This window comes from Scatophagus argus, chromosome 13 (assembly GCF_020382885.2).
Source record: "Scatophagus argus isolate fScaArg1 chromosome 13, fScaArg1.pri, whole genome shotgun sequence".
NCBI classification, from domain to species: Eukaryota; Metazoa; Chordata; class Actinopteri; family Scatophagidae; genus Scatophagus; species Scatophagus argus.
The window spans coordinates 7,017,487-7,042,286 of NC_058505.1; the positions used below are offsets into that span (position 1 = coordinate 7,017,487).

The 24,800-nt window shown below is 39.8% G+C and overlaps 2 protein-coding genes across 4 annotated transcripts; one reads left to right on the forward strand and one right to left on the reverse strand.

Moving 5' to 3' along the window:
• Positions 1–391: 391 nt before the first annotated feature.
• On the forward strand, positions 392–8,246 carry e2f5 (E2F transcription factor 5). Its single transcript, XM_046408057.1, has 8 exons — positions 392–721; positions 1,950–2,059; positions 2,265–2,426; positions 2,934–3,042; positions 3,351–3,669; positions 6,535–6,672; positions 6,894–6,932; positions 7,092–8,246. The coding sequence occupies exons 1-8, from the start codon at positions 593–595 to the stop codon at positions 7,160–7,162; spliced, it is 1,077 nt and encodes a 358-aa protein (XP_046264013.1). The 5' UTR covers positions 392–592; the 3' UTR covers positions 7,163–8,246.
• Positions 8,247–9,199: 953 nt separating this feature from the next.
• ackr4a (atypical chemokine receptor 4a) lies at positions 9,200–14,739 on the reverse strand. 3 transcript variants are annotated; one of them, XM_046408056.1, is made up of 4 exons: positions 14,637–14,739; positions 14,484–14,488; positions 13,205–14,375; positions 9,200–11,899 (listed from the first exon to the last, which is right to left on the reverse strand). In XM_046408056.1, the coding sequence occupies exon 4, from the start codon at positions 11,882–11,884 to the stop codon at positions 10,772–10,774; it is 1,113 nt and encodes a 370-aa protein (XP_046264012.1). In that variant the 5' UTR covers positions 11,885–11,899; positions 13,205–14,375; positions 14,484–14,488; positions 14,637–14,739; the 3' UTR covers positions 9,200–10,771. The 3 variants fall into 3 exon arrangements, with proteins under 3 accessions (XP_046264012.1, XP_046264011.1, XP_046264010.1); XM_046408055.1 differs by having other exon boundaries at positions 14,484–14,704; XM_046408054.1 differs by having other exon boundaries at positions 13,205–13,302; positions 14,008–14,704.
• Between the last annotated feature and the right edge of the window lie 10,061 nt (positions 14,740–24,800).

Sequence of the window (24,800 nt, forward strand, 5' to 3'; positions counted from 1 at the left end):
GATATCAAAATTATGAGTCAAATGAGCAAAGACATGAAGTATTGACATTGGCAGGGGTCATGATGATCATTAAATCAGCCGTTACATGTTAAATGTTGCCTCTTCCGGGAGCTTTTTGAAGTCTGCTTTAATGGTTTATGTCAAAAATCATGTGACTTGCATAATCATTTTTAACTAATATGTCAAAATTATTAAATACTCGGAATATCATAACTTAGCATAGGAAATGTGATTATTTTTTTTTTTAAATTTCGTGTTCCTGTTCATGAAGTTATTTATTTATTTTCAGCTTCCATACAGTCAGAAAGAAGATCGATTTGTAATACCTGTCTGCCCGGTTGAAAATATGAGGGCGGGGTTAAATTCGGGTTGAGAGGGGGCGTCGCTGACGGGGAGGGCACTAGCGGGACAAGGGTTGCCCTGGCAACTGTAACATAACGTAACGTCCGTTGATTTAACGTTAAAACCCCTATAGGTACTGCCGTCGTCCCGTTCAGGAAACGGACTTTGTGTGGACGAAATGAATTAGTCGTTATTTACATTTAATCAAAAAGACAGCAAAACAAGTTAGAATCCCTTTCATAGAAAGAAGATGGAGTGTGAGACGGCGGGGACTGTACGCTCGACACCGAGTCGCCACGAGAAAAGTTTGGGGCTCCTGACGATGAAGTTTGTCAGTCTACTTGAAGAAGCTAAGGATGGCGTCCTTGATTTGAAAGTGGTCAGTGAAACCGCGAGTGCAGACTCGGTATTTAGGGTTTTTAGGGTGGTATTAATCTGTGTTTTTCGGTGCCACCTCTCAGATAGCAGTTTTGGACAAAGGGCTGTCAGTCACAAATGGGGCCACTCAGGTGCACTGATTTGCTTAACAGGTGGACTAGTTAGCCGCCATTACCCAAGTCTCCCCGTGTGTGGGTTTAATAGTAACTAGCAAGCAGTAACGCTAACGCAAGAGCGTGTGTAACGTTAGCTAACAGTTTGCTGTTAAGTTGTTAAACCGGCACACCAGCTCAAATTGTAGCATAACTTGTTCTCAAAAATGTCATTCCTCGGATTACCGATCTCTCCTTTACAGAAATAAACTAAACAAAGAGTAACCAAAGTATTGAGGCAGTCCCATTTACGGCGACGTTGATAATTTGTGTTGAGGACTACATATAGTGTGGATCAAATACCCCAAGTAGATTTAACCTGATCACATCAGTGTGCTACTCAGTTTCGCACTGATGTGATCTGTGAGGTGGCCCTGAAAATGATGATTAATTCAGACTCCCCTGGCACCACTTTTAATAACATGTGGAGGTCACCAGAGGGGGTTATTTGTCTTTATTACCACCTTGAAACAAAACAATGTCTGCTTCTGACCCAGTGTCATCAGGTGGTGGCTAATGACCAGGGCGACTAAAGGCTGATAGCTGGTTTTATTTTTTTGTTTTCAGCTCCCTGAGAAGGTAAAACTATGAAGTAATACACAAAAGAAATCAATCCCTTCCCCTCAAGTATTCAGTTTGTAATAGCCTTTGTTGCACCTGTGTACCTAGCCTGCCCTTAGTGTTTTGACTTGTGTGTATCTTCAGCCTACCTGAAGTGTCAACAAGTCTAACTTCTATAAATCACAGTGATAGTTTTCCCTCCCCTCTTGCGCGCCAAAGCTGGGATAATGTTTACACAGCAGGCTCCTTAGACCCTTTCCCTCCTCCTTCCTCCTCTGCTATTGTTTAAGCGTCCTCTTCTGCCAAGAGATTTTATTTGCTGTTTGTGCAGCTTAATTTGCCAAATCCTTCATTAGCTGGCTTTGCTGGAGTTGTTTTCACCTTAAGTGTTTGCTAGAGAAATTTCAGGTTTCCTGTTCATGCCTGGTAAAAGTGTGTGTGAAATATCTTGACAGCAAAGGTTCGTATTAAACTGCCACCAAGTAAGACCCTTTACGGAGATGTTTGAATTCACAGGCGGTAGAAAGCTTGGCGGTGAAGCAGAAGAGGAGGATATATGACATCACCAATGTATTAGAAGGAGTGGGGCTCATCGAGAAGAAAAACAAGAACGTGATCCAATGGAGGTTTGAAAGTTTTCATGAAATATTCACGTTTTAGGATTATTGAAATATTTTTTTAAACTGCCTTCAGTATCTTTGAACGTTGGGATGTTGAATTTCTACTGAATTACCCCAGAATCAATAAAGTATCTCTTTCTGTCTGTATCTTGTTGGTGTAAAAACCTTTATGACAACTTCTTCTCATGTCTGTTATCACAAATGTGTCCAGGGGAGAGAACTCAAGTTGCCAAACTCAGGAGGTGGTGGAGCAGGTGAAGGTTTTGAAGGCCCAAATCGCTGAGCTGGAGGCCCAAGAGAAAGATCTGGATAAGCAGAAGGCATGGCTAGAGGAGAACATCAAACACCTCAGCCATGATCCCATCACCAGCACATATCCTTTTTTGTTATCTGGCATTAAGCTTTTGCCTGTAATTATTTTTTATTTTGTTCAGTTCAGGCCAGAGTTTGTCGACTGTAACTTTGAATTAACTCATCCTGCTGAGGCAAGTTAAAAGTGGACATACTCCCATGGCTACAAATAACAACTTACTATTGAACTAAGCTTAATCTTGTTTAAAATATTTATCAGTGTGTCTTTACTTCTGATGCCAAACAATGACATATCATGTGGTGGGTTGTATATTTTTGATTTTTGCCTCTCTACACTTTGTGATTCTAGGAAAAAAAAAATCCTGCTTGAATGTTTTTACGTTGTTTGCATATTGAACAGATAAAATGCTGAAATGGGCGGGGGGCGGGTTAGTAAATATAATCGTTACTGCCAATTGTGAAATCACATCCAGGCTAATTCTGACTTGCACAATGCTCACAGTCTCGTTTTTCCAGTTTATTGTCTCCAAGTAATTCCATTCTTGTTTCCTTAACACCACCTCTCCACTTATAAATTTGTGACACATGAAGACATCTGCAATGCCTTCAGTGAAGACACTCTGATTGCTGTAATGGCTCCTGCTGGGACTCAGCTGGAGGTGCCACTACCTGAAATGGTTGGTCACGTAGAGTCATGTTTCTGACCACCTAATGGTGTGGAGCAGGAGCAGAACTGGGTTTTTACAGTGTTTTCACTGGAAGTTATGCTATGACAGCATGAATGACCAGAGCAGGACGAATCCCTAAAATGAGCTGAATGATGCTTAAATACTCAGCAACAGATGGAAACTGCAACACTGTGTGATCATTTTCTGTGTTTTCATCACTACAAGCCACCCCTTTCAATTCAACTTTATGTGATCTATTTGGGTATAAATAAAAGCTGCTGTAATGGCAATAAACCTATCACCACACATCTCTGTAGGGCCAGAGTGGTCAGAAGAAGTACCAGGTGAACCTACGCAGCCACTCGGCTCCCATCCAGGTTATGCTCATCAGCAGGCATTCAGACTCCGAAATACCTGTGGTCTTCCCTTTGCCACCTACTGACAGCATCTGTCCAGTGCCAACTCCACCCAGCACCCCTGCCAGCCTGCAGAGGTTCCCTCACTCGTCCATATACTGCACCAACACCACCTCCTCCTACTGCAGCCAGGACTCTGTCTGCTCAGACCACCAGATGGTGCTGCCAGAACATGATGACGTGCTGACGCCGTTGTCCTCCCCTCCTGATGTACAGCTGGGTAAGGACAGCACCTTTAAGGATATAAATTCTTTTAATGATTTCTCTCTACAGTGATTTTGATTATTTTTGCAGAGACATATTGCACACATTGTAAGGTCCAAACACTCTGAAAGCGAAAATTGATGTGCCTCATTTGACATGATGTACTGCAGGCATCAGATTTTAAATGCCAACACCACAGAACCAGCAGTATTTTAGGAAAATGTCACTATATGTAACACTCATATTCTTCTACAGTAGTACAGAAAACTGCAGTTGCACATAAGGGCTCCCAAGACACACACACACACCATCTACCTGCTGACTCAGATGTCAGCCTGTCCTGTCATCAACAGTAAAGTAACTGCTTACATGTATAATATCATGTGATCATAACATGTTTCAGTTACAATGTCTATCTAGTTTTAAGTCTCAACCAATCTCTTTTCATAGATTTGTCTAATTTCTTCTATATAAAATATTCTAGTTTGGCAGCTCAGGAATAAATAAGAAATCTTGTGGAAGGAGATAAATGTGACCGCATTACGTCTGTACATCTGTTCCCACATCATGTCATGGGAACACATGTACAATTACCAGTCTGAAAGGCAAATTACTTCCTTATCTGGCTCTGGCCTTCTGAGAAAAGAATGAGTCACTAAAACTCAACCATTGTCCCATTGCCAAAGTGAAACCCAATCAGACCTTTCACTCAGAAAAAATGAGGAATTAACACAACAGCAGTGAATATTTTTACTATCATTGCTGGAAACAGTGACAAACCAAACATACTGTAAGTTTGCACAACGGCTTGGCTAAGACATAGCCCACTTTTAGAGATGCTGATAGAACCTTTTTTTTGTTTCTTTGTTTTTTTTAACTTTTCAGACCAGATGTAGGCCAGTATGGGACTTGGGGTTTCTTGACCAAGTGCACTGACTTCCTGTGGTCTTTATGCTAAGCTAAGCTAATCACCTGCTGGCTTCATATGTACCACATGTGCACACTGTCATCTAATTCTTGGCAAGAAAGTAAATAAAGACATTTCACTAAATGTCTGAGTTCGTTTTGGCTCAGTTGTATGGATATTCTCATTTGTCCAGGTCATAATTATCTCAAAGAGAAGAGTGGGAAGGCGGTTGGTCCTGATGACATACCTGTGGAGGTGTGGAAATGTCTGGGAGAGATGGCAGTGGAGATTTTAAGTGGTTTGTTTAACAAGGTCTTAGAGAGTGAGAGGATGTCTGAGGAATGGTGGAGGAGTTTGTTGGTGCTGATTTTCAAGAACAAGGAAGTGCAGAGTTGTGGAAACTACAGAGGTATCAAACTGATGAGCCAAACAATTAAGTTGCGGGAAAGAGTAGTGGAAGCTAGGCTAAGGGGAGAAGTGAGCATTTGTGAGCAGCAGTATGGTTTCATGCTGAGAAAGAGCACTACATATATGGTATTTGCCTTGAGAATGCTGATGGAGAAGTACAGAGAAGGTCAGAAGGACATGTATTGTGTCTTTGTAGATCTAGAGAAAGCATATGACAGGGTGCCAAGAGAGGAGCTGTGGTATTGTATGAGGCAGTCTGGAGTGGCAGAGAAGTATGTTAGAGTGGTCCAGGATATGTATGAAATTAGTAAAACAGTTGCATCAAGGATTGACTCATAGCCCCTTCTTGTTTGCTGTGGTGCTGGACAGCTTGACAGATGAGGTCAGATGAGCAGAGGTACAGAAGGTGCAGGACTTTAAGTGCTTAGGGTCAACAGTCCAGAGCAACAGGGACTGTGGAAAGGAGGTGAAGAGGCGTGTGCAGGCAGGGTGGAATGGGTGGAGAAAGGTGTCAGGTGTGTTGTGTGATTAAAAGAGTACCAGCAAGAATGAAAGGAAAGGTTTACAGGACAGTGCTGAAACCAGAGATGTTGTGTGGTTTAGAGACGGTGGCTTTGAGGAAAAGACATGAGAAAGAGCTGGAGGTAGCAGAGCTGAAGATGTTGAGGCATTCTTTGGGCACAACTGGGATGGATAGGATCAGGAAAGAGCACATTAGAGGGACAGCTCATGTGAGATTTTCAGAGATAAAGTTAGAGAGGCCAGGTTGAGATGGTTTGGACATGTTCAGAGGAGGGAAAGTAAATATATTGGCCCAAGGATGCTGATGTTAGAACTGCCAGGCAGGAGGTCTAGAGGAAGACCAAAGAGGAGGTTTATGGATGTAGTGAAGGAGGATATGAAGGTAGTTGGTGTGAGAGAAGAGGATCCAGAGGATAGGGCGAGATGGAAGCAGACGATTCACTTTGGCGACCCCTGAAAGGAACAGCCGAAAGTAAAGGAGAAAATAGCTATCTCAAAGAGACTGAATCGAACGCAACTGGACTTGGTAATGCGTCTTTGAAGACGTGTCGCCTCTCATCTGAGGGGCTTCATCAGTTCATGCTCATCAAGACTAGACTAGCCTAGCTGCATTCAATTCAGTCAGTGATTTTGGCTGAATTCAAATGTCTGGACATCATCACACTTCCAGACTCATGGACTTTCACGGGCATGTTCTCAGGAAGTTTGTGAGTGCTGAGGGCTGTAAAAATCTACCCTTTATTAGTCCACGAGAGGCCTCAGTAGACCTTATTTATCTACACCATATTTATTTGTGAAGACATTAGCTTTTTTTCATTTTCTTTTTGCAAGTTTGATATACTGGTACTAAGGTTTGATTTTGAACACAGAATATGGATATGCTCAAGTGCAGAGGTACAAATTTGGACAGTGCTTCAGATGTTGTTTTTATAATGTGAGGTCCATATTATTACCCCCTGTAATGTTACTGGGTTAAATTTCTGAAAAGTCTTTACTATATGGACTAATACTCATTGCACCTCCCACGTTCCACGCTCCCTGCAGAGTGTCCTAGTCGGTCAGCAGCAGTGTTGGGGCAGCAGCAGATGGACCTGGCAGACCCAGAGTTCCAGTCTGTACTGGACATGAGCAGCCTGCTAATTCTCAATGCTGCCAGAGACCACATGAAGGATGACAGAGAGGGTAAGGCACAGACAGGCATGTGAACCCGGTTCATTCTGTAATTGCATCCAGCAGAGAAGCTCTTGGGCAATTTGTCGTTTGCTTCACATTCGTTTTAGTTATGGTTCTGTAAAAGCTTTAAAATCTAAACTTGCGTTTGATCCTAAGTTTTAGTACTTGGTTCAATATTTGGTTTGGTTTACTAAACTGTGAAATAGAAACATGCTGTTTTGTTTTTGTAGGAGATATTGACCTGATTGATGAGCTAATGGCTACTGATGGTAAGAAACTGACTTTATGAATGAGAAACTGTGTACACAAATATTTGCAATAACAATATATTGAAAAGAATTAGTAGCAGTAGTCAACAGCCATGCTAGCAGGTCTGGTTTTTCAGTATTTTTTCCTGTTAATGTTCTTCTTTCCTCGTGCATGTATAGACTACAGCTTCCACCTGGACGACAACGAGGGAGTGTGTGACCTGTTTGATATGCAGATCCTCAATTACTGATAGCCAGCCGCACCTCTGATGTACACAAAGACTTCAAAGATGCCTTTTCATTTTTTTCCTTTTTTACAATTGCACAACTGATACGTAAAGTGAGAGTACGTCCTATTGTCATCTTAAAGACCCTTTCACACATTAGACTTCACGGCTGTTTGCCAGATGACTCAGTTTATTTTACTGGCCTTTTGTCCTCGGCCAGCACAAAACTAAGTGCATGAATTTGAATTTACTTTGCCATATTCATGTCGCCAAGAGTCATTATGTGTCCACTGAGTTTTTGATGATTTAGTGGGAAAATATCTACAACATTCCAGAGAGAAAATATATGGAATAAGCCAGGAAAAAAAATCCTTCAGCCTTCTACTGCACTTTTGCATGTACGCATTTTTGTATTTTTCCACATGTACGCATTTTTGTATTTTTCCACATCCAGTGGAAAGCCTGAGACTTGAAGACGTCTGCTTTACTTTCCTTACAAACAGTTGGGATTGTGGCAGTGTTTTTGCTTTAGCTCACTCACAGTAACAATTCAGTATTGGCTTCTTCGTAACATTTGATACAGGGTTGGTGATCTAGTTCAGGGTATGTAAGTAAACAACATAATTAATATTGAAAACATATTGTGTAAAAACCTAACCAATTCCATAGTTATATTTCATAAAGTGGCATATTGTATTTAATGTGAATGTTCTGGTTGCATTTTGTAACCTTGTTCTTATGTGAAAATGCCAGAAAGTTTTGTTTTTCTAAATTATTGTGGCACTGCCGTTTTAGGCCTTTTGAATTTTTGTTATAAGAAAAGTCGTATAATTACAGGTATATATTTGAATAATCGATATTTTTTACTTAATTTAAGAAAAAAAATCATTTGTAGTTTGGGTTTGTTGAAACTGAAGCTGATTGACTGCCTTAATTGTAATTTAATAAGTGAATTAGCCATATTTTTGATCTGAAATATCAGATGTGGGTCTTAAGTTGCTTTTTTGTATATTTATAGTTTCCCTTGAAGAAGTCATGTTTTTTGTTACATTTTGTTGTTTATTTGCACTGTTTTTTTAATAAACTGATTTAATGTTGACTGACAAACCTTTCTGTTAAGTAATGATCATAGTATAATTTTAGAATATAAAATGAGAGAAGCAAAATGGGCACAAATCACTGTAACATTTCCTGAAAAAAATCGTTTGTATGAGGGTTGTCTTAAATAATACAGAAGGCTTTGTTGATCACACATTATCTTAAAGTTTAATCCCCAGACTGAAAAACTTTTTTCTGGGGCTTTGTAGAATATCTTGCTCCATTAAAAGAGAGCAGATCTCAAATGGTTTCCACATGAGACGGCACACTTGCCAGAGCATGACCTGCTGCATCTCATGATAAACCACATAATTTGTACCATCTGGTACACAGGAAGACAATTGAAAAAACATTCAAAGTAAAATGTTTTTTTTTTTTTTTCATAATCTATGAGTAATCCATTTGAGAAATTTTGACAGGCAGTGAACACTCACTGTGTTTACCTTTTGCTTGCGAGACGAAAAGCAGAATTTGCAATAGGAAAACTAATTACAAATTGCAAAATATTTGAACTATGTAGTGCTGTGTTCGTGTCTGACATACAGTTGGAGTTTTTACCTTAAACAGTTGACAGGTTGAAAAACCATGTGTCATTCCCCCCTGAACTTTTATCCACTAAATAATGCAATGAATTTGCCTCCTACTTCCCTGACAAAACTCCAGACTAAACATTAAAGTACTTGTGCATCATCTGAAATTCTTCTCCTGCCTTTCTACCTACAGGCTTTTTCTAAAATGTTTTTAAGTGCAAATTATTGAAAGGCTGTTTTTAAACAATCTATGTTGATGACTTCATGTCAGGAGTTCAGCTTGGGAAGTTTGCTGCGTATGACAATGTCGACCACAGCATTTAACCAGACACCCTGGTCTGGAACAGTCTGGGTAGGACCTTGTGACACAGTGGTTAACTAGTTTGAATCCTGTTTGATGACTATGTGTTAACAAAACGTAACAAAAATTATGTGAGAGTTCTTCAAGGCTTTATTCTTGGACCTCATCAGTTCAACATCTACGTGTTCCCACTCGTTTGTGTAAAACAAGAAAACATTGCACCATAATTATGCAGATGACAAACAGATTTGTGTAACAATATCACAATGTGACTGTGGCCCCAAACAAACTCACCCATGAAAGGTTCAATACAAAGAGTAAACTTCTCTTCCCTTATGAACAAGGTGATGTAGACAAGCAATAACACTGAATTGTGTTTATTTAAATATGTACAATATGCTAATACTATGACTATGTATGACTAAATGTTTGTAGTTGTAACTAGATGTGTAGCTACACATGTTGAGACAAAAAAAAAATCATCTTAATAGGTAAAATCAACATTATCACCACATAAAAACATTACTCGGAAGTTGTTTTTCAGTCTGTTGTGCACACTTGGCCATCTGCTCAAGGAAAAGGACGTGTAAAGTAATGTGTCTCAGATGTTTTGAGGAATTCAGGAAACAACAAAGCTCTGGGGTTCCCTCATGAAAGAGATTTAGCTCTCACTTGATGTTGATATGGCACAAAACTCAGTAAGCGGCACCACTAGTGCCAAAAGCTGATGGATGGTTTGATACCTTTTATTTTTACCTTTTCAGGAAATAAAGGTTATTTTGAACTAATAAATAAAATACAGAACTAAGAAAGAACATAGGTCAGCTGGGACAATTTTAGAGATTCAAAATCCTGCTTTCTCACTTCTTATCAGTGTTGCAGGCATGCGTAGTACATCTGGTTTATAGCAGATGAACAACACAGATGTTTAAGAATTAGTGAAGAAATATTTTCCTACAGTCGCTTTCCAAAAGAGAAAGGTACCCAGTTAATTCATAGTTTCACAATTTGATCTTGTTTTTCTTCTTTCTTAATGTTTTCTCTTCTTCTGTTTTGCTGTGTGAAGTGTAATGTTTTTTTATACTTTGTACTTGTACTTTGTACTGTGTGTGTACCTGGAAAAGTGATGAGTGTTTCTCGTGAAATCCCAGAGGAGTATCTGTTACCTCACTGGTCTAGATAAATGAAACAACCATTTTTTTAACCTTTTTTTTTCATCTTGCAAAGGGGATTTTTGATACTCTAGAACTCTAGGAGTTTATGTCAACAGTTCAGAGTTCATTATCATGCCTGTTATTAAAGAAAAACCATTGAAATATAATAGTGGCTCTTTGGGACCAAACCTGAGAAACTGCTAGACAAAACATAAAGCCATTAGCAGCCTCTTAGCATTTAGTTTAAAGCACCGCAGCTGTCCTGTACAGTCTCACAGAGCAGCTGGCAGGCTCTGCACTCTCCATCTTGTCTCATTTCAAACTTCAAAGAGTTTGTTTTCATGTCTCCATTGACAAATACAGTTAACATGAATAAATTCCTGTTGATCAGGAGGGAATTGACTGGCAAACGTTTGACTGAATTCCACACATGCTTCTTGCTGTTTTCTCACAAACAGACATAATGGAACTCTTGCATTTGCTTTTCTGCGAGACTAAATATATATATAGACTAAAGAGAGATCTTTCACTATGAGCCGCTGGTAGTAACTCATATTGAGAATGTGTTTGTCTCTTGGGATGCAGTGTGGGAGTTGAATGATAGCTCCATTCCTCCTTCCTCAGCTGGAGGATTTTCCCTCCTCATCCTCCTCCTCCTTCTCTTCTCACCAAACTTCTTTGCTACTTTCATCATGTGCTGCCTGAAAGAAAACCCCACAAAAGCGTAGAGGATCGGGTTGAGGCAGCAGTGAGTGAGGGCCAAGCTCTCGGTCACCTGAGCTGCATGATCCAACATTTTGCTTGTCCCACAGTGTGTCACAAAGGCATAGACTGAGTCCATTGCTCGATAGACCTTCAACACGTTGTAAGGCAGCTGAGTGACCACAAACACCCCCACGACAATCAGGAGAACTCGTAGAGCTTTCCACTTCTTGCCTCTTCTTTCAACAGGGAGGCCTTTGAGTGCCCGACCCACGTTCCAATAACAGATCACCATAACCAGGAGAGGAAGCAGGAATCCCAGCAGCACCTCTAACATCTCCAGGGCAGCTTTCCCCACTCCAGCCATTGATGAAGGGTAAGTAGTCAGACAGACGTGCCTATTAGACGCCAATATCACCTTTGAAAGTATTAAATCAGGAAGACCAAGGATGAAAGCTGTCACCCAAACAACTGAACACATCTTCCAGCAGTGCCTCCTGGTGAATATCCTCTGCAGCCTCTGTCTTTGGTCATTACCTTGCAGTCTGGCTAAAGCTAAGTAACGATCCAGACTGATGCATGCAAGGAGCAGCATGCAGCAGGTGAAGTTGACCGTGTAGCATGCCGACACTATCTTACAGACGACCACCCCCAGCTCCCAGCCCCTTGCCGCATCAGCAGCCCAGAAAGGCAACGTGAAGAGCAGGAGCAGATCGGCCACAGCCAGGTGGGTCAAGAAGATGTCGGTCATGGTCTTGAGGCGTTTGTGGTAGGCATAGACAACCAAAACAGAGGCGTTTCCTGCCAGTCCCACAACGAGACACAGAGCGTACATGATGGGGAGGAAGAAGGCTGCAAAGGAACGGACGTCACCTTTCTCACAAAGGGCAGGGTAGTCATCATAGCTGAAGTTGAAGCTGATGTTTTCATGATAGTAGTAGTCATCCTCTGAGACATCCATGGTTATCTGATAAAGCTGTGAGGAAGGACACTTTGAATTACTTGTCTGCAGCCTGTAAACATTTACAGGTCTTTTTGTGCACAAAGTGAGGAAGTACGTCTACTGTAGTTTAAACTCATAATGAAATGGCAGTTAGACCATCTTTAGCTTCTGTAATGTGACAAATTTCTTAGTGAAATGGTACATAGTGTATAGTACAAAACCTAAAACCTTAGTTCAGTGCCTGCCTCAACAGTATGTGGTGTGGCTCACTTGTTCAGTTTAGACTAGGATGATAATTAAAAGAATAATGACTAATAATATAGTTTATAGTGTTTTTGTTTTTTGAGGCTAACCTCTTCCCATAAGCACCAAGCCTTAGAGTTTGTGTCTCACTGTTCAGTTAGACAGATGCTTAGACAGCAGAGATTACAGCAGGAAAAACCCTTGAAAAGTTACTTTACAACAGAGTTTTGTTGAGTTATGTTGAGGGTACAGACAGAACCAAGTTACCGTGACATAATTTTCCTGGTGTGCTTGTAAATTTTCACAGGAGCTGTAATTGTTTGGGTGCTCATCTACTAACATTGTTGTGTGTTGTTTAACTTTATTTAAATTATGGAGATGTAGATTTCTTATATTGAGAGTTGTGGTGGATGTGGATTCGTCTGTGAATACATTATTATTAAAACAAATATTATTATTATTAAAACAAATAATAATAGAATGTAGAAACAATTATGTAATATGAAAACAAGTGGATGCAGATAGTATCACATATTCAACCAGACCTTTCTGGACATGTAGTGTATTGATGACTCCACTACAGCCAAAACCAGCTGCAGATAAACTGATTTCATTTTGCCTCTCTACACTAAGGGGCAGAGGAGGATACTGTACAAAGTTTCCACAAGAGTAGATTGCATCAGCTATCAAGATCTTAACTTAACAACTTAATAAGATAAGGTTCGTGTTGAAACAGGGGCACCTCCCTATGCGTGCACTGATGAAAGAACTTCAGATATTTTTAAATGACTGCGCATATCCCTGGTTGTACATTTACTCAACTACTGTGATTAAGTGCAAGTTTGAGGTACTTTAAGCTTCTTTTTACTTTTTTACTCCACTACATTTGCTGTTAAAATGCTTGTAAATATAACATGTAAATGCGGTGCTGCTACATAAAGCATTTAACACCACAATACAGAAGCCACTCTGATACTGTAAGCATTCTGTAAAAATCCTTGTAACACTCTTTACCATAAGGTTATGGCAGCTACATGGATGACTCATGTCTGTAATATGAATACACCCAATAATCAGTTCAGAAACCAGTCTTACCTGCAGTCACTGCTTTGTTTCTCTTGACAGAGAGTCGGGAATAAGTCCAGATTGAAATGCCGCAGAGAGTTTTAGCTCCACACAGTATAAACACACTTCTGAGAAGGATGACTCAGAAGAGGGAGTGAGAGAGAGAGAGAGAGGGAGACAGAGAACCACAAGTAACAGAAGACAGAAACCAAGTCACAACCAAACCAAAAGGTTTTCTTGAGGGAAACCATTTTTTTTAAAAAAAACATGCTTGAACAAGTTCACACCCAGACAAATACTCTCAATGTATACCACAAACACACATGCGCAGATACATAAAAGCTACATTAAGTTTGATCTGCACTGAACAAATTGGATGACATCAGAAGATGTTTTGTCTGACAGTGAAAAAAGAATAAAGATATGCATGACTTGCATCCCTGCAAAATGTGCAACAATAAGTAGACTATTGTATCTTAAATATGTAATATTATACTCAGTACTGAAGGATATCTTGGGGCTACTCAAAAGAATGGACCTGTGGTGTCTTTACTGTAATTTAACTGTAATTTATATCTACACCCATGTTAATAATTGCTTGATAGCTAAAGCTACAAGGAATGTGGAAGATTGGCTTCTACTACTGCTCTTCTACTTCTTGAATCCATTAATCACAGCAGCTCCACTAAAAGGAATCGTTTTGTCTGTTTAAATTGCTGGACAAACTTTGATATTACTATTATCCCAAAACCACAGTAGTGAAAAAATGTCCCAGTGGACTGAAAGTTGTTCAACGGCCCCAAAAAACAAACAACCACCAAATTCACACTCACCCTGTTTAGTGTAAGGAAGAATTGGAGAAGAAACACTGCAGTAATGCCCAACATGATTAAAAGTAGTCCTGGATGGATTAACCTTCGCACAGTCAGCAGTTTACAGGATGAATGTTGAGCCTTTTATTTCAGACAATGTGAGACAGGTCTGTAACAGCTTAGTTTGAACTTCAGCTGATGTGTGCACCAGTAAAACTGGCTGTTTCTTTCACGTGGATGTGCTCTTTGTTTCTTTGAGATTCACACTGAACTTGGTCGAGCCTCGGTTTTTTAGGAAAAGTTGATTTCTTGAAGTTGACATGTTCTTTGTTTCTTTCATGTGGACCAAACTGGAGTTTCTGAAAGAGACCGGGGGCTTGGCTAAACAGCTGGAGAAAAAGCAAGAGTGAGAGAGATGTGCTGTAATTGAAATAACTTCAAACTAAGACCAACTGTTGTGTACAATTTCAGTGATGGAGGCAGTCGAGCAAACTTACGGGTACTTTTGAGGCCAAACAGTTGGAAAGAAAGCGAAAGAGAGATGTACTGTAAGTTAAACACCAACAAACTAATAGAACAACTGTCATCTACTTTCTCAATGATGAGCACACTGAGATGTAAAAATTTCACACAAAATGAAGCAAGCTTACCGGATAAAAGATCCACATCCTCCTGCTCGCTCCGAGCAGAGGATTTTTGGAATTTTTCTTTTTTGTGCATTTCTTTCCTATGGCAAAATGAGAAGAAACAAAGCATTAATACTCACAGTAAACCACCTTCTCCAGTCAGTGACCAGCAGTGGATCTTCTTACCTGGTCAGGAGACAGATTTAGAAAACCATTTTCATCCACCAGATCGGCCGCATCAGTAGAAGTGAAGGCTGTGATGAGCAGGAAAACCTGCAGACACAACAGGACCAGCAGCAGACTTCTGTCCATGGCTGACAAACTGAAGACTCTGATTCAGCTGTGAAACAGGTGCTCTGTGCTAACTAAGGGAGGAGGGGACAATATGAGTGACACAAAATGGCGTGCATGATTTGAAATGGTCTGTTCAGGTCCAATTTCACCCCATGTTTGACTGAAACTTTTGCTCACCTCTGTTGCAATCCCTCCTTTGACTTTGCTTTTCAGATCAGTAAACATACTGGGTGCCAACAGCTTATTGGATAACAAAATGTTCTGATCCCACAGTGAGGGGATGATAGGTCATAACAGGGACATCGCTGTTTGTGTAAAGGTAGTGACTGATACATTATACGATGATGAAGATGATATGACACAGACGAGAAGTTGAGGAAAGATGGATTAAACTAAAATATCATTCAGTTATTGCCAATGAAAAGAGAATCACTGAATGTGACAAAAACTGCCTCGTTTACAAATAAACAGGGAGTACTGACCTACTTGTCTGAAGTAAATATCTAGTGTTGCACTCAATGTATTTGCACCGACAGCCTGTTTCATAAAAACAATGGGGAAGAATCACAAAAACCAAAGCCGCCTTTTGGATCTCTTTTCTTTTGCTTCCACACAAAATTCATTCAGTGACCAACACACTTGTGATTGCACACTTCATGAACACAACGGCATACATTATATTTATTTCTATGCCTCAGGGTGGCAGGTCTGGAATGGGCTAAACAGTAGGAGAGAGAGAGAAAGAGAAAAGTACTGTAAGTTCAATAACAACAAGCTAATAGAACAACCGTTGTCTTGAGTGTTAAGTAAAGCAAGTTTACCTTTACTTCATGGCCACACCCCCCCGGTCTTGCCCAGAGCCAACAGCTTTTATGGTAGGTGAAGTGGGCTAAACAGGAGAGATAGATTGAAGGAGAAAAAGAAAGATGTACTGTAAGTTAAATAACAAAATAATAGAGCAACTGTCATCTACCTTCTCAGTGATGAGCACACTGAGATGTCAAAATTTCACTCAAAGTAAAGCAAGCTTACCGGTACTTTGAAAGAGCTACATCCCCCTGGTCTTTTCCAACAGTCGAGAGGTTTTGTGGTAGGTGGAGGGGGCTAAACAGGAGAGAGAGATAGAAAGAGAAAGATGTACTGTAAGTTAAATACCAACAACATAATAGAGCAACTGTCATCTACCTTCTCAGTGAAGAACGCGCTGAGATAAAATGTGTGAAGTAAAGCAACCTTACCGGTATGTCACAGGCCTCTGGTCTTATCCAACAAAGGAACCAGAGCTGTGGATTTACTCCTGTTTCTCCAGTTATTTCCTATGGCAAAATGAGAACAGACAAAGCATTAATACTCACAGTAAACCACCTTCTCCAGTCAGTGACCAGCAGGGGATCTTCTTACCTGGTCAGGAGACAGATTTAGAAAACCATTTTCATCCACCAGAGCGGCCGCATCAGTAGAAGTGAAGGCTGTGATGAGCAGGAAAACCTGCAGACACAACAGGACCAGCAGCAGACTTTTGTCCATGGCTGACAAACTAAAGACTCTGATTTAGCTGTGAAACAGGTGCTCTGTGCTAACTAAGGGAGGAGGGGACAATATGAGTGTACGCAGACACAAAATGGCGTGCATGATTTGAAATGATTTGGTCTGTTCAGGTCCAATTTCACCCCATGTTTGACTGAAACTTTTGCTCACCTCTGTTGCAATCCCTCCTTTGACTTTGCTTCTCAGATCAGTAAACACACTGGGTGCCAACAGCTTATTGGATAACAAAATGTTCTGATCCCAAGGTGACCTGAATTTAATTTAAACCATGATGGGTCATAACAGGGACGTCACTGTTTATGCAAAGGTATTGACTGATACACTATGCGATGATGAAGATGATATGACACAGACGAGAAGCTGAGGAATCCATTCAGTTATTGCCAATGAAAGGAGAATCACTGAATGTGACACAAACTGCCTCGTTTACAGATAAACAGCAAGTACTGACCTACTTGTTTGAAGTACAACTAGCAGCCAAAATACTGAAAATACTTCACTGCAAGCAGAAGTCCTGCATTCAAAATCCCTCATAAATGTGGATCCCACAGTAATTTGCAACAAGCCTTGGACTTTGATAGACACTGAACACCCCCCATCCCGGTGTTTATTTTGTTTGTGTTGTTATTATTGTCACTGTTAAGGTCATTTGTCTATTTTCACTCGTAACTACATCATTTCGGCAAGGTAAGCATGGCTAAGTTGAGTTACGCTCGCACCGGCACTCAGGGGCAGCTCAGGGGTCCTTTGGGTCACAACACGGAAGCGCGCGCGCATCGCCTCACTGTACCTGCAGCATGCGGTAACGTCGCACTTACGTGAACCTGTGTTCGTGTTTTACAGGTGAGCGAACAGAGTGAAATGTTGTGTAAAAGCAGTAACACAGATGTGTAGCGAATGTGGTAACAGCTTTACGTGTTGGTAATGGGAATATGAGTTTAGACGAGACTTTTATTGATTGAATGTGCGCCGAGTAAAGCCATAACCCTCTGAATGGTGTAACCACCTGTAACTTGCTAAAATATTGTTGTTCAACTTCTGCAAGCCTAAACAGATGTGTTTGCGTTCCGAGTTAGTTTTAGATTAATGTAAACTAATGCACACCTGGAAGCCCCTCTTTGTATCCAAGTGTGCAACAAAAGGGGCTAAAGTATTGTCAGCTCAGTGTATTTACAGGATACATTAAAATGACCCTGTGACTGGTACATTATCACATATAACTTTATTAAATTGTCACTGATGTTACATTGTGTAATGTAATTTAACAGCATTTATTATTATTTATTTTTATTATTTCCACTGTCAACACTTAATTTGGTTTGAGTACAAAAAGTAAACTACTGCTTTAAAAACATGAAGGCTGACTGACTCCATCTTGTGGCCACATTAATCAACAGTTGAGATAAAAAACAGGGAAAACATTAATATTGGCTTCTCTCTTGTTTAGAGCAGGACATCTGTGGTTAAATATATTAATATACTATACTACTACATATACTGTGTGACATAAACCAGCTACAGCCTGCACACACAGATCTAAAAATCAAACTCTATTTGTTGCCCATGTGTTGTATATACTTGTATCATTATGAAAATTTTATTTTCATTTGCTCCAACAATGAAACTGTAGTTACTGCAATATTGTCCTTCTTATGACAACTAACTTTAGATGTTTAAGGGTAATACTTAATACTGCTGTAATTTACTGCCATATCCTTATAATAATTTACTCAGAAAAGACTTTTTAAAGGTTATTTCCATTCATTTCTTCTAGAAAGAGATTTTAGTATTAATGTTTAGCTGTTGGACGGGTGAGAAGTAAGTGATGTTGTAAAATAGCAGTAGACTTGTGACAGTACGTGTACCCTGATACTGCAAGCGTTACCTGTTACTTAAGTCGTCTGCAGTAATTTGACCATATGTTTAAGTGTTGCACTCAACATAATTGCGCCGACAGCCTGTTTCATAAAAACAGTGGGGAAGGATCACAAAAACAGAAACTGGTCTTTTGGATCTCTTTTCATTTGCCTCCACACAAAATTAATTCAGTGACCAACAAGATCTGTGTACCTGGCAGAAAAGCACACCACATCATATCTGCAATCTTTTATTTTGTAAGTAAGCATTTTTTTTTCTATGCCTCAAGGTCGGGAATCGGGTCTGGCTTGGGCTAAACAGTAGGAGAGAGAGAGAGAGAGATAAGTATTATAAGTTCAATAACAACAAGCTAATGGAACAACTGTGGTCTTGAGTGTAAAGTAAAGCATGTTTACCTTTACTTCAGGACCACATCCCCCTGGTCTCGCCCAACAGCCGAGAGGTCTTTTGGTAGGTGGTGGGGGCTAAACAGGAGAGAAAGATAGAAAGAAAACGATGTACTGTAAGTTAAATACCAACAAAATAATAGAGCAACTGTCATCTGCCTCCTCTGTGCGCTGAGATAAAATGTGTGAAGTAAAGCAACCTTACCAGTATGCCACAGGCCGATGGTCTTATCCAACAAATCAACCAGGGCTGTGGATTTCCTCCTGTTTCTCCAGTTATTTCCTATGGCAAAATGAGAACAGACAAAGCATTAATACTCACAGTAAACCACCTTCTCCAGTCAGTGACCAGCAGTGGATCTTCTTACCAGATCAGGAGGCAGTTTTAGAAAACCATTTTCATCCACCAGAGTGGCTGCATCAGTAGAAGTGAAGGCCGTGATGAGCAGAAAAACCTGCAGACACAACGGGACCAGCCACAGACTTTTGTCCATGGCTGACACACTCAAGAGTTTGAAACACACAGGTCTTAATATACTGACTGCCAACCAATCAGTTGCGTGTGGGCAAAGAGGAAGCAACGAACCCAAAGTTTTACATCATCAGATTGATGATGTAAAACTTTATTTGTATAACACATTTCATAAACAAGTGTTGCGTACATATAAAGATAAAAACATATAATACAAATGCAATGTGCAGTTACAAATTAAAAGTGATCAGGAGAAAACAAAAAGAGATTAAAAGATGATTATGTAAGAAGTAAAAAGGCCGCTCAGGGATTCCATCGATAAAGTTTTAAGGCAACACTGAGTGAAATGAGTGATCAGATATTGGCAATATTGATTTGATCAACAGCTGATGTAATGATATTGTTAAAATGCTCAGAGAATTTCTGACACCTGGCTAATATAGTGAGCCGAACCCTCACAATAACATAAGATCAAATCACTTTTCTTTAATCCAGCCTTCGATTTGAGTGTTTAAAAATGCACGTTACAGCCCTTTTGTTCAGACCCTTCACCACCTGAGCCTCACACCTTTGACTGGCCACTGCTGATATGTGAACGTTGCTGAGGTGATACTGGACATGTGAAACAACAGATGTTGTAACAGAGCATTTAAATGTGTGTCAGTCAGATTACTTAGTCTTACTTTAGTTGTCATTTCACAGTGATTTAACCACACGTCTGGGTGTTGGAATCTTAGAACAGGAACCGCCAACCCGTTACTCAATATTTAGCATTGCAAAAATGCAAAACAAAACAAAGTTGTTTTGAATACTGATGTGATGTTTTTGAAAATAAAGTTTATTTTTCAGGTGAATAATGTAGCACTCAGTACGTACATAGCTGAATACTTTTAATACAAAATGTCCATCTATAAACTTAATTAAAATGATTGGCTGATATATAGACAATAACAGATTCACTACTCTTAAATATCAATATCGGCTTCTGCCAGGCTGTATTTGGCCGTGTTTAAGTTTTATATATCCAGTCTCTGCAGTTTCTGTCTCTAAATGTCAACTTAGTTAGACAGCACAAGAACTAAGTGAGGCAATACGTCCTGTCATAATTTGGAATAACATTATTAACACTGACTTGTTAAATGTAAAGTGTGGTCTAAATGTTTTTATTTGGTTTGTTATGCTATGTTACTTTATTGTAAAATGATGAGGAAGAAACACTGAAATGATGAAACATCAAGACATAATTTCACCCACCTTTGTTTTGAAATCAGTTCGCAACAAACAGATATATGGCTGATTTTCTATGTAGTTTGACGCATTTGACAGTGACAGTGTCCCACATCAGCAAATTTCACAGCATTTTCACTTAAAATGCTGCAACAGCAGCGTCTGAAATTGTTGCTTTACCTGCAGAACGTCTCTAAAAACAATAAGAACAGTATACATTTTCAAACACTGTTTTGCCTGAGCGTGGAAGAAACCCAGTCCTTGTTTTTATTGTCAGGAGGTTAGAGAGGTTATCTGAAATCCTTCTGAGAGACAAACAAAAGAGTTAAGGGTCGGCCCCAGCCAAATTTTAACCAAAGGGAATATTTTATTGCAGCTTTTACAGTCGATAGCCACATTCCTCTATAGGAGTTCACTTTATCCAAACTCTTCACACTGTGAGCACAGCAGGAGTCAGTGAGGACTAAATGCATTCTGTGACCAACACAATTAGATCAATTCTGCTATTGCCACATCTAAATGAAGTTATTACAACCAAGTCCTGGAGCAAGACCACGCCATCCTCTCCTCTGGCTGTAATGTAACAGCAGCCAGTTTCATTAAAATAATGGGGAGGGTCACAAAAAGTATATATATATATTAATGCTCTTTAATAAGAAATGTAGGAGATCCTTACAAAAATGTACATACATGAGTGTACAATATCAACTGATATATTGTTAGCAGGTTTATTCAAATTTTGTGATTTCAGTATAATTTTCTGTCAAGTTGTATCTGGCCATGATAGATTTTAAATATCCAGTTCTTTCTCTCTATAAATGTCAGGTTTCCTACTTACACAGTGTGTGTGCATTGATTGGACTGTGTGTGTGAGAGGCATTGACCTGAGGATATTTCACCAACAACTGATGTTATTGTAAATAATGACAAAGAAACACTGAAATGGAGAAACAAAAAGTAATAAACACACACTAAATATGCTTTGAAATGAATTAACAAGAAATTCCATTTAGCTAGCCGTAAATACTGGTGACTTTCTCTGCAGTCTGTAGTTTGCACATCAGCATTTTTTTTTTTATTTTTTTTTTTACGTTTTCACTGAAAATGTCTCTCTAAATGAATTTCTGAAAAATTATTATCTTTTGTCTGTTTCTCACAATCAGCACAGCAGCAGTCAATGTGAGCTAAATTGTGGATCACTTTTCTTTTTGCTTCTACACAAAATTCATTCAGTGACCAACAGGAACTGTGTAACTTTTCCAACACTTCCGGGATTATCGCTGTTGCTACGCATCTCTGTTTGTGTGCTGGCAGATGGCCGTCCTCCTGGAGCCGGGGTCTGCTTTCCCCCCCACTGTCACCAAGCGCTTGCTCATGGGGGAATGTTGAGTTTTGTGTATTACAAGATTTAATTAAAGAGTTTGGTCTTAGACCTGTTCTAATTGGAAAGTGTAATGAGATAACTTTTGTTGTGAATTGATGTTATATAAATAAACTGAATTGAATTGAATTAACTTGCAGAAAACCACACGTATCATATCTGAAATCTTTTATTTTGTAAATAAGCAACTTATTCCACACTTCATGAGCACGACAGCATATGTTATAGTTATTTCTACTCCTCAAAGTAGCAGGCAGGTCTGTGAAAGTTTATTTTGAACTCCTGTTGATGGGTGCACCAGTAAAACTGGCTGTTTTCTTCAAGTTGTCGTGTTTTGCCTTTCTCTGTTTTGAGCTGAACTGGAGTATATTGAGACTGGGGGGCTAAACAGGTGGAGAGAATGAGAAAGATGTACTGTAAGTTAAATAACAACATACTAATAGAGCAACTGTCATCTACTTTCTCAGTGATGAGCACACTGAGATGTTAAAATTTCACTCAAAGTAAAGCAGGCTTACCACTACTTTGAAAGAGCTACATCCCCCTGGTCTTTTCCAACAGTCAAGAGGTCTTTTGGTAGGTGGAGGGGGCTAAACAGGAGAGAGAGATAGAAAGAGAAAGATGTACTGTAAGTTAAATGCCAACAAAATAATAATATAAGAAGTGAAGCAGCCTTACTGGTATGGTAGTGTCAGAGGCCACTGGTCTAATCCAACAAGGCAACCAGAGCTGTGGCTTTACTCCTGTTTCTGCATTTCTTTTCTATGACAAAATGAGAACAGACAAAGCATTAATACTCACAGTAAACCACCTTCTCCAGTCAGTGACCAGCAGTGGATCTTCTTACCAGATAAGGAGGCAGTTTTAGAAAACCATTTTCATCCACCAGAGCGGCCGCATCAGTAGAAGTGAAGGCTGTGATGAGCAGGAAAACCTGCAGACACAACAGGACCAGCAGCAGACTTCTGTCCATGGCTGACACACTCAAGACACACAGGTCTTAATATACTGACTGCCAACCAGACACTTGCGTGTGGGCAAAGAGGAAGCAACGACTGGATGATAACGCTTCACATCATCAGGTCAGTTATGTAAAACTTTTACTTGTAATACGAGATGTCCATATATAAACTTAATTAAAATGATTGGCTGATGTATATAGACTATAACATATTCACTACTCTTAAATATCAATAACGCCTTCTGCCACGCTGTATTTGGCCGTGTTTGAGTTTTATATATCCAGTCTGTGGTTTCTGTCTCTGCACATGCATTGTTTTGATCAGGTATTGAGCTGAGGATCTTACACCAGTAAATGCTTTCACTGTAAAATGATGAGGAAGAAACACTGAAATGATGAAACATCAAGACATAATTTCACCCACCTTTGTTTTGAAATCAGTGCGCAACAAACAGATATATGGCTGATTTTCTATGTAGTTTGACGCATTTGTCCAGACAGTGTCCCACAACAGCAAATTTCACAGCATTTTCATTTCACGCCGCAACAGCAGCGTCTGAAATTGTTGCTTTACCTGCAGAACGTCTCTAAAAACAATAAGAACAGTATACATTTTCAAACACTGTTTTGCCTGAGCGTGGAAGAAACCCAGTCCTTGTTTTTATTGTCAGGAGGTTAGAGAGGTTGTATGAAATCCTTCTGAGAGACAAACAAAAGAGTTAAGGGTCGGCCCCAGCCAAATTTTAACCAAAGAGGGAATATTTTATTACAGCGATAGCCACATTCCTCTATAGGAGTTCACTTTATCCAAACTCTTCACACTGTGAGCACAGCAGGAGTCAGTGAGGACTAAATGCATTCTGTGACCAACACAATTTCCACAATTTGATCAATTCTGCTATAGCCACAACTAAATGAAGTTACTATCATGAAAGTTCAGGAACAAGACCACGCCATCTTCCATGACTAATCTACCACCTGCACCCTACTAATTCAACCACCTGCACTTCACTCATCCAGTCATCTGGACAGTCTTATATAGGTGGGTCTAACCACTTTTATTCGGTTTCTGTTAAAGGAGCCCAGCCCAGGGAATGATGAGCCGGTATGCTCATCGAGATGCGGCTCCACCCTGAGTCTCAGTCCCTGGTTTCCTTAACAGTCCTGTCGCAGCTACTCCTTCAGGCTCCCACTCATTCCCATGACTCTCTTTCCACCCTCTTCATCCCTTCCCCTTGACCTTATTCATCTATCCGAACACAACTGTCATCCTACCATCCCAAATCTTTAACTATACCAAATAAAATTCTTTCAAACTACAATATGGTGTGGCCTTCATTAGTGAAAAGGAACTGAAAAATCAAACTTCTTAATTTGCAAATAGGGACACACAACACTGAGCGTTGATCTTTATTTCTACATGACCTCATGTCAAGACACGTGTCTGGGGATGGAAGTGAGGCAGAATCCAGTTCTTAATTGATGTCACTTTTCCTTCCACCTTTCATTCCTAAATCTCATCAAGGAATTATTTTCCTAGTGGATGTGGAAAGTTTGTGAGCACCAGTCACATGATCAGATGTTGGGCACAATGAGTGCTGGATGTCTGGATATAACTGCAGGAGACTGTCACAGGTGGATCAAGAGAAATGTTCTCTCTCAGGTGTTTTGACAACCTGGTGGCCAAAAGCAGACTGGGCAGCCACAGCTTCACCATAGATTAGTCAGAGGACACACTTACAGAAGTGAAGATGGAGCAACACTTCTTGCTTCACTACAGTCTGTGTAATGTCAAAATAACTAACTTTTTATATCAAAACTGAAATACCAAGAATCTGACTGTCAGATCAAATATTCAGTATTTAGGTTTTTGATTTTGCATAAATGGCTCAGAGGCCTCAAAAAGAAAATATTTTTCACTTTCTTTACTAGTTAAATGACCAGTATGGTGGTAAAATGCGGAAACATGTTGTTTAACTTGAGACAGAAGCTGATGACATCAACTAGATGTGCTAATAGTGGCACAGGAAATAAAAGTCTT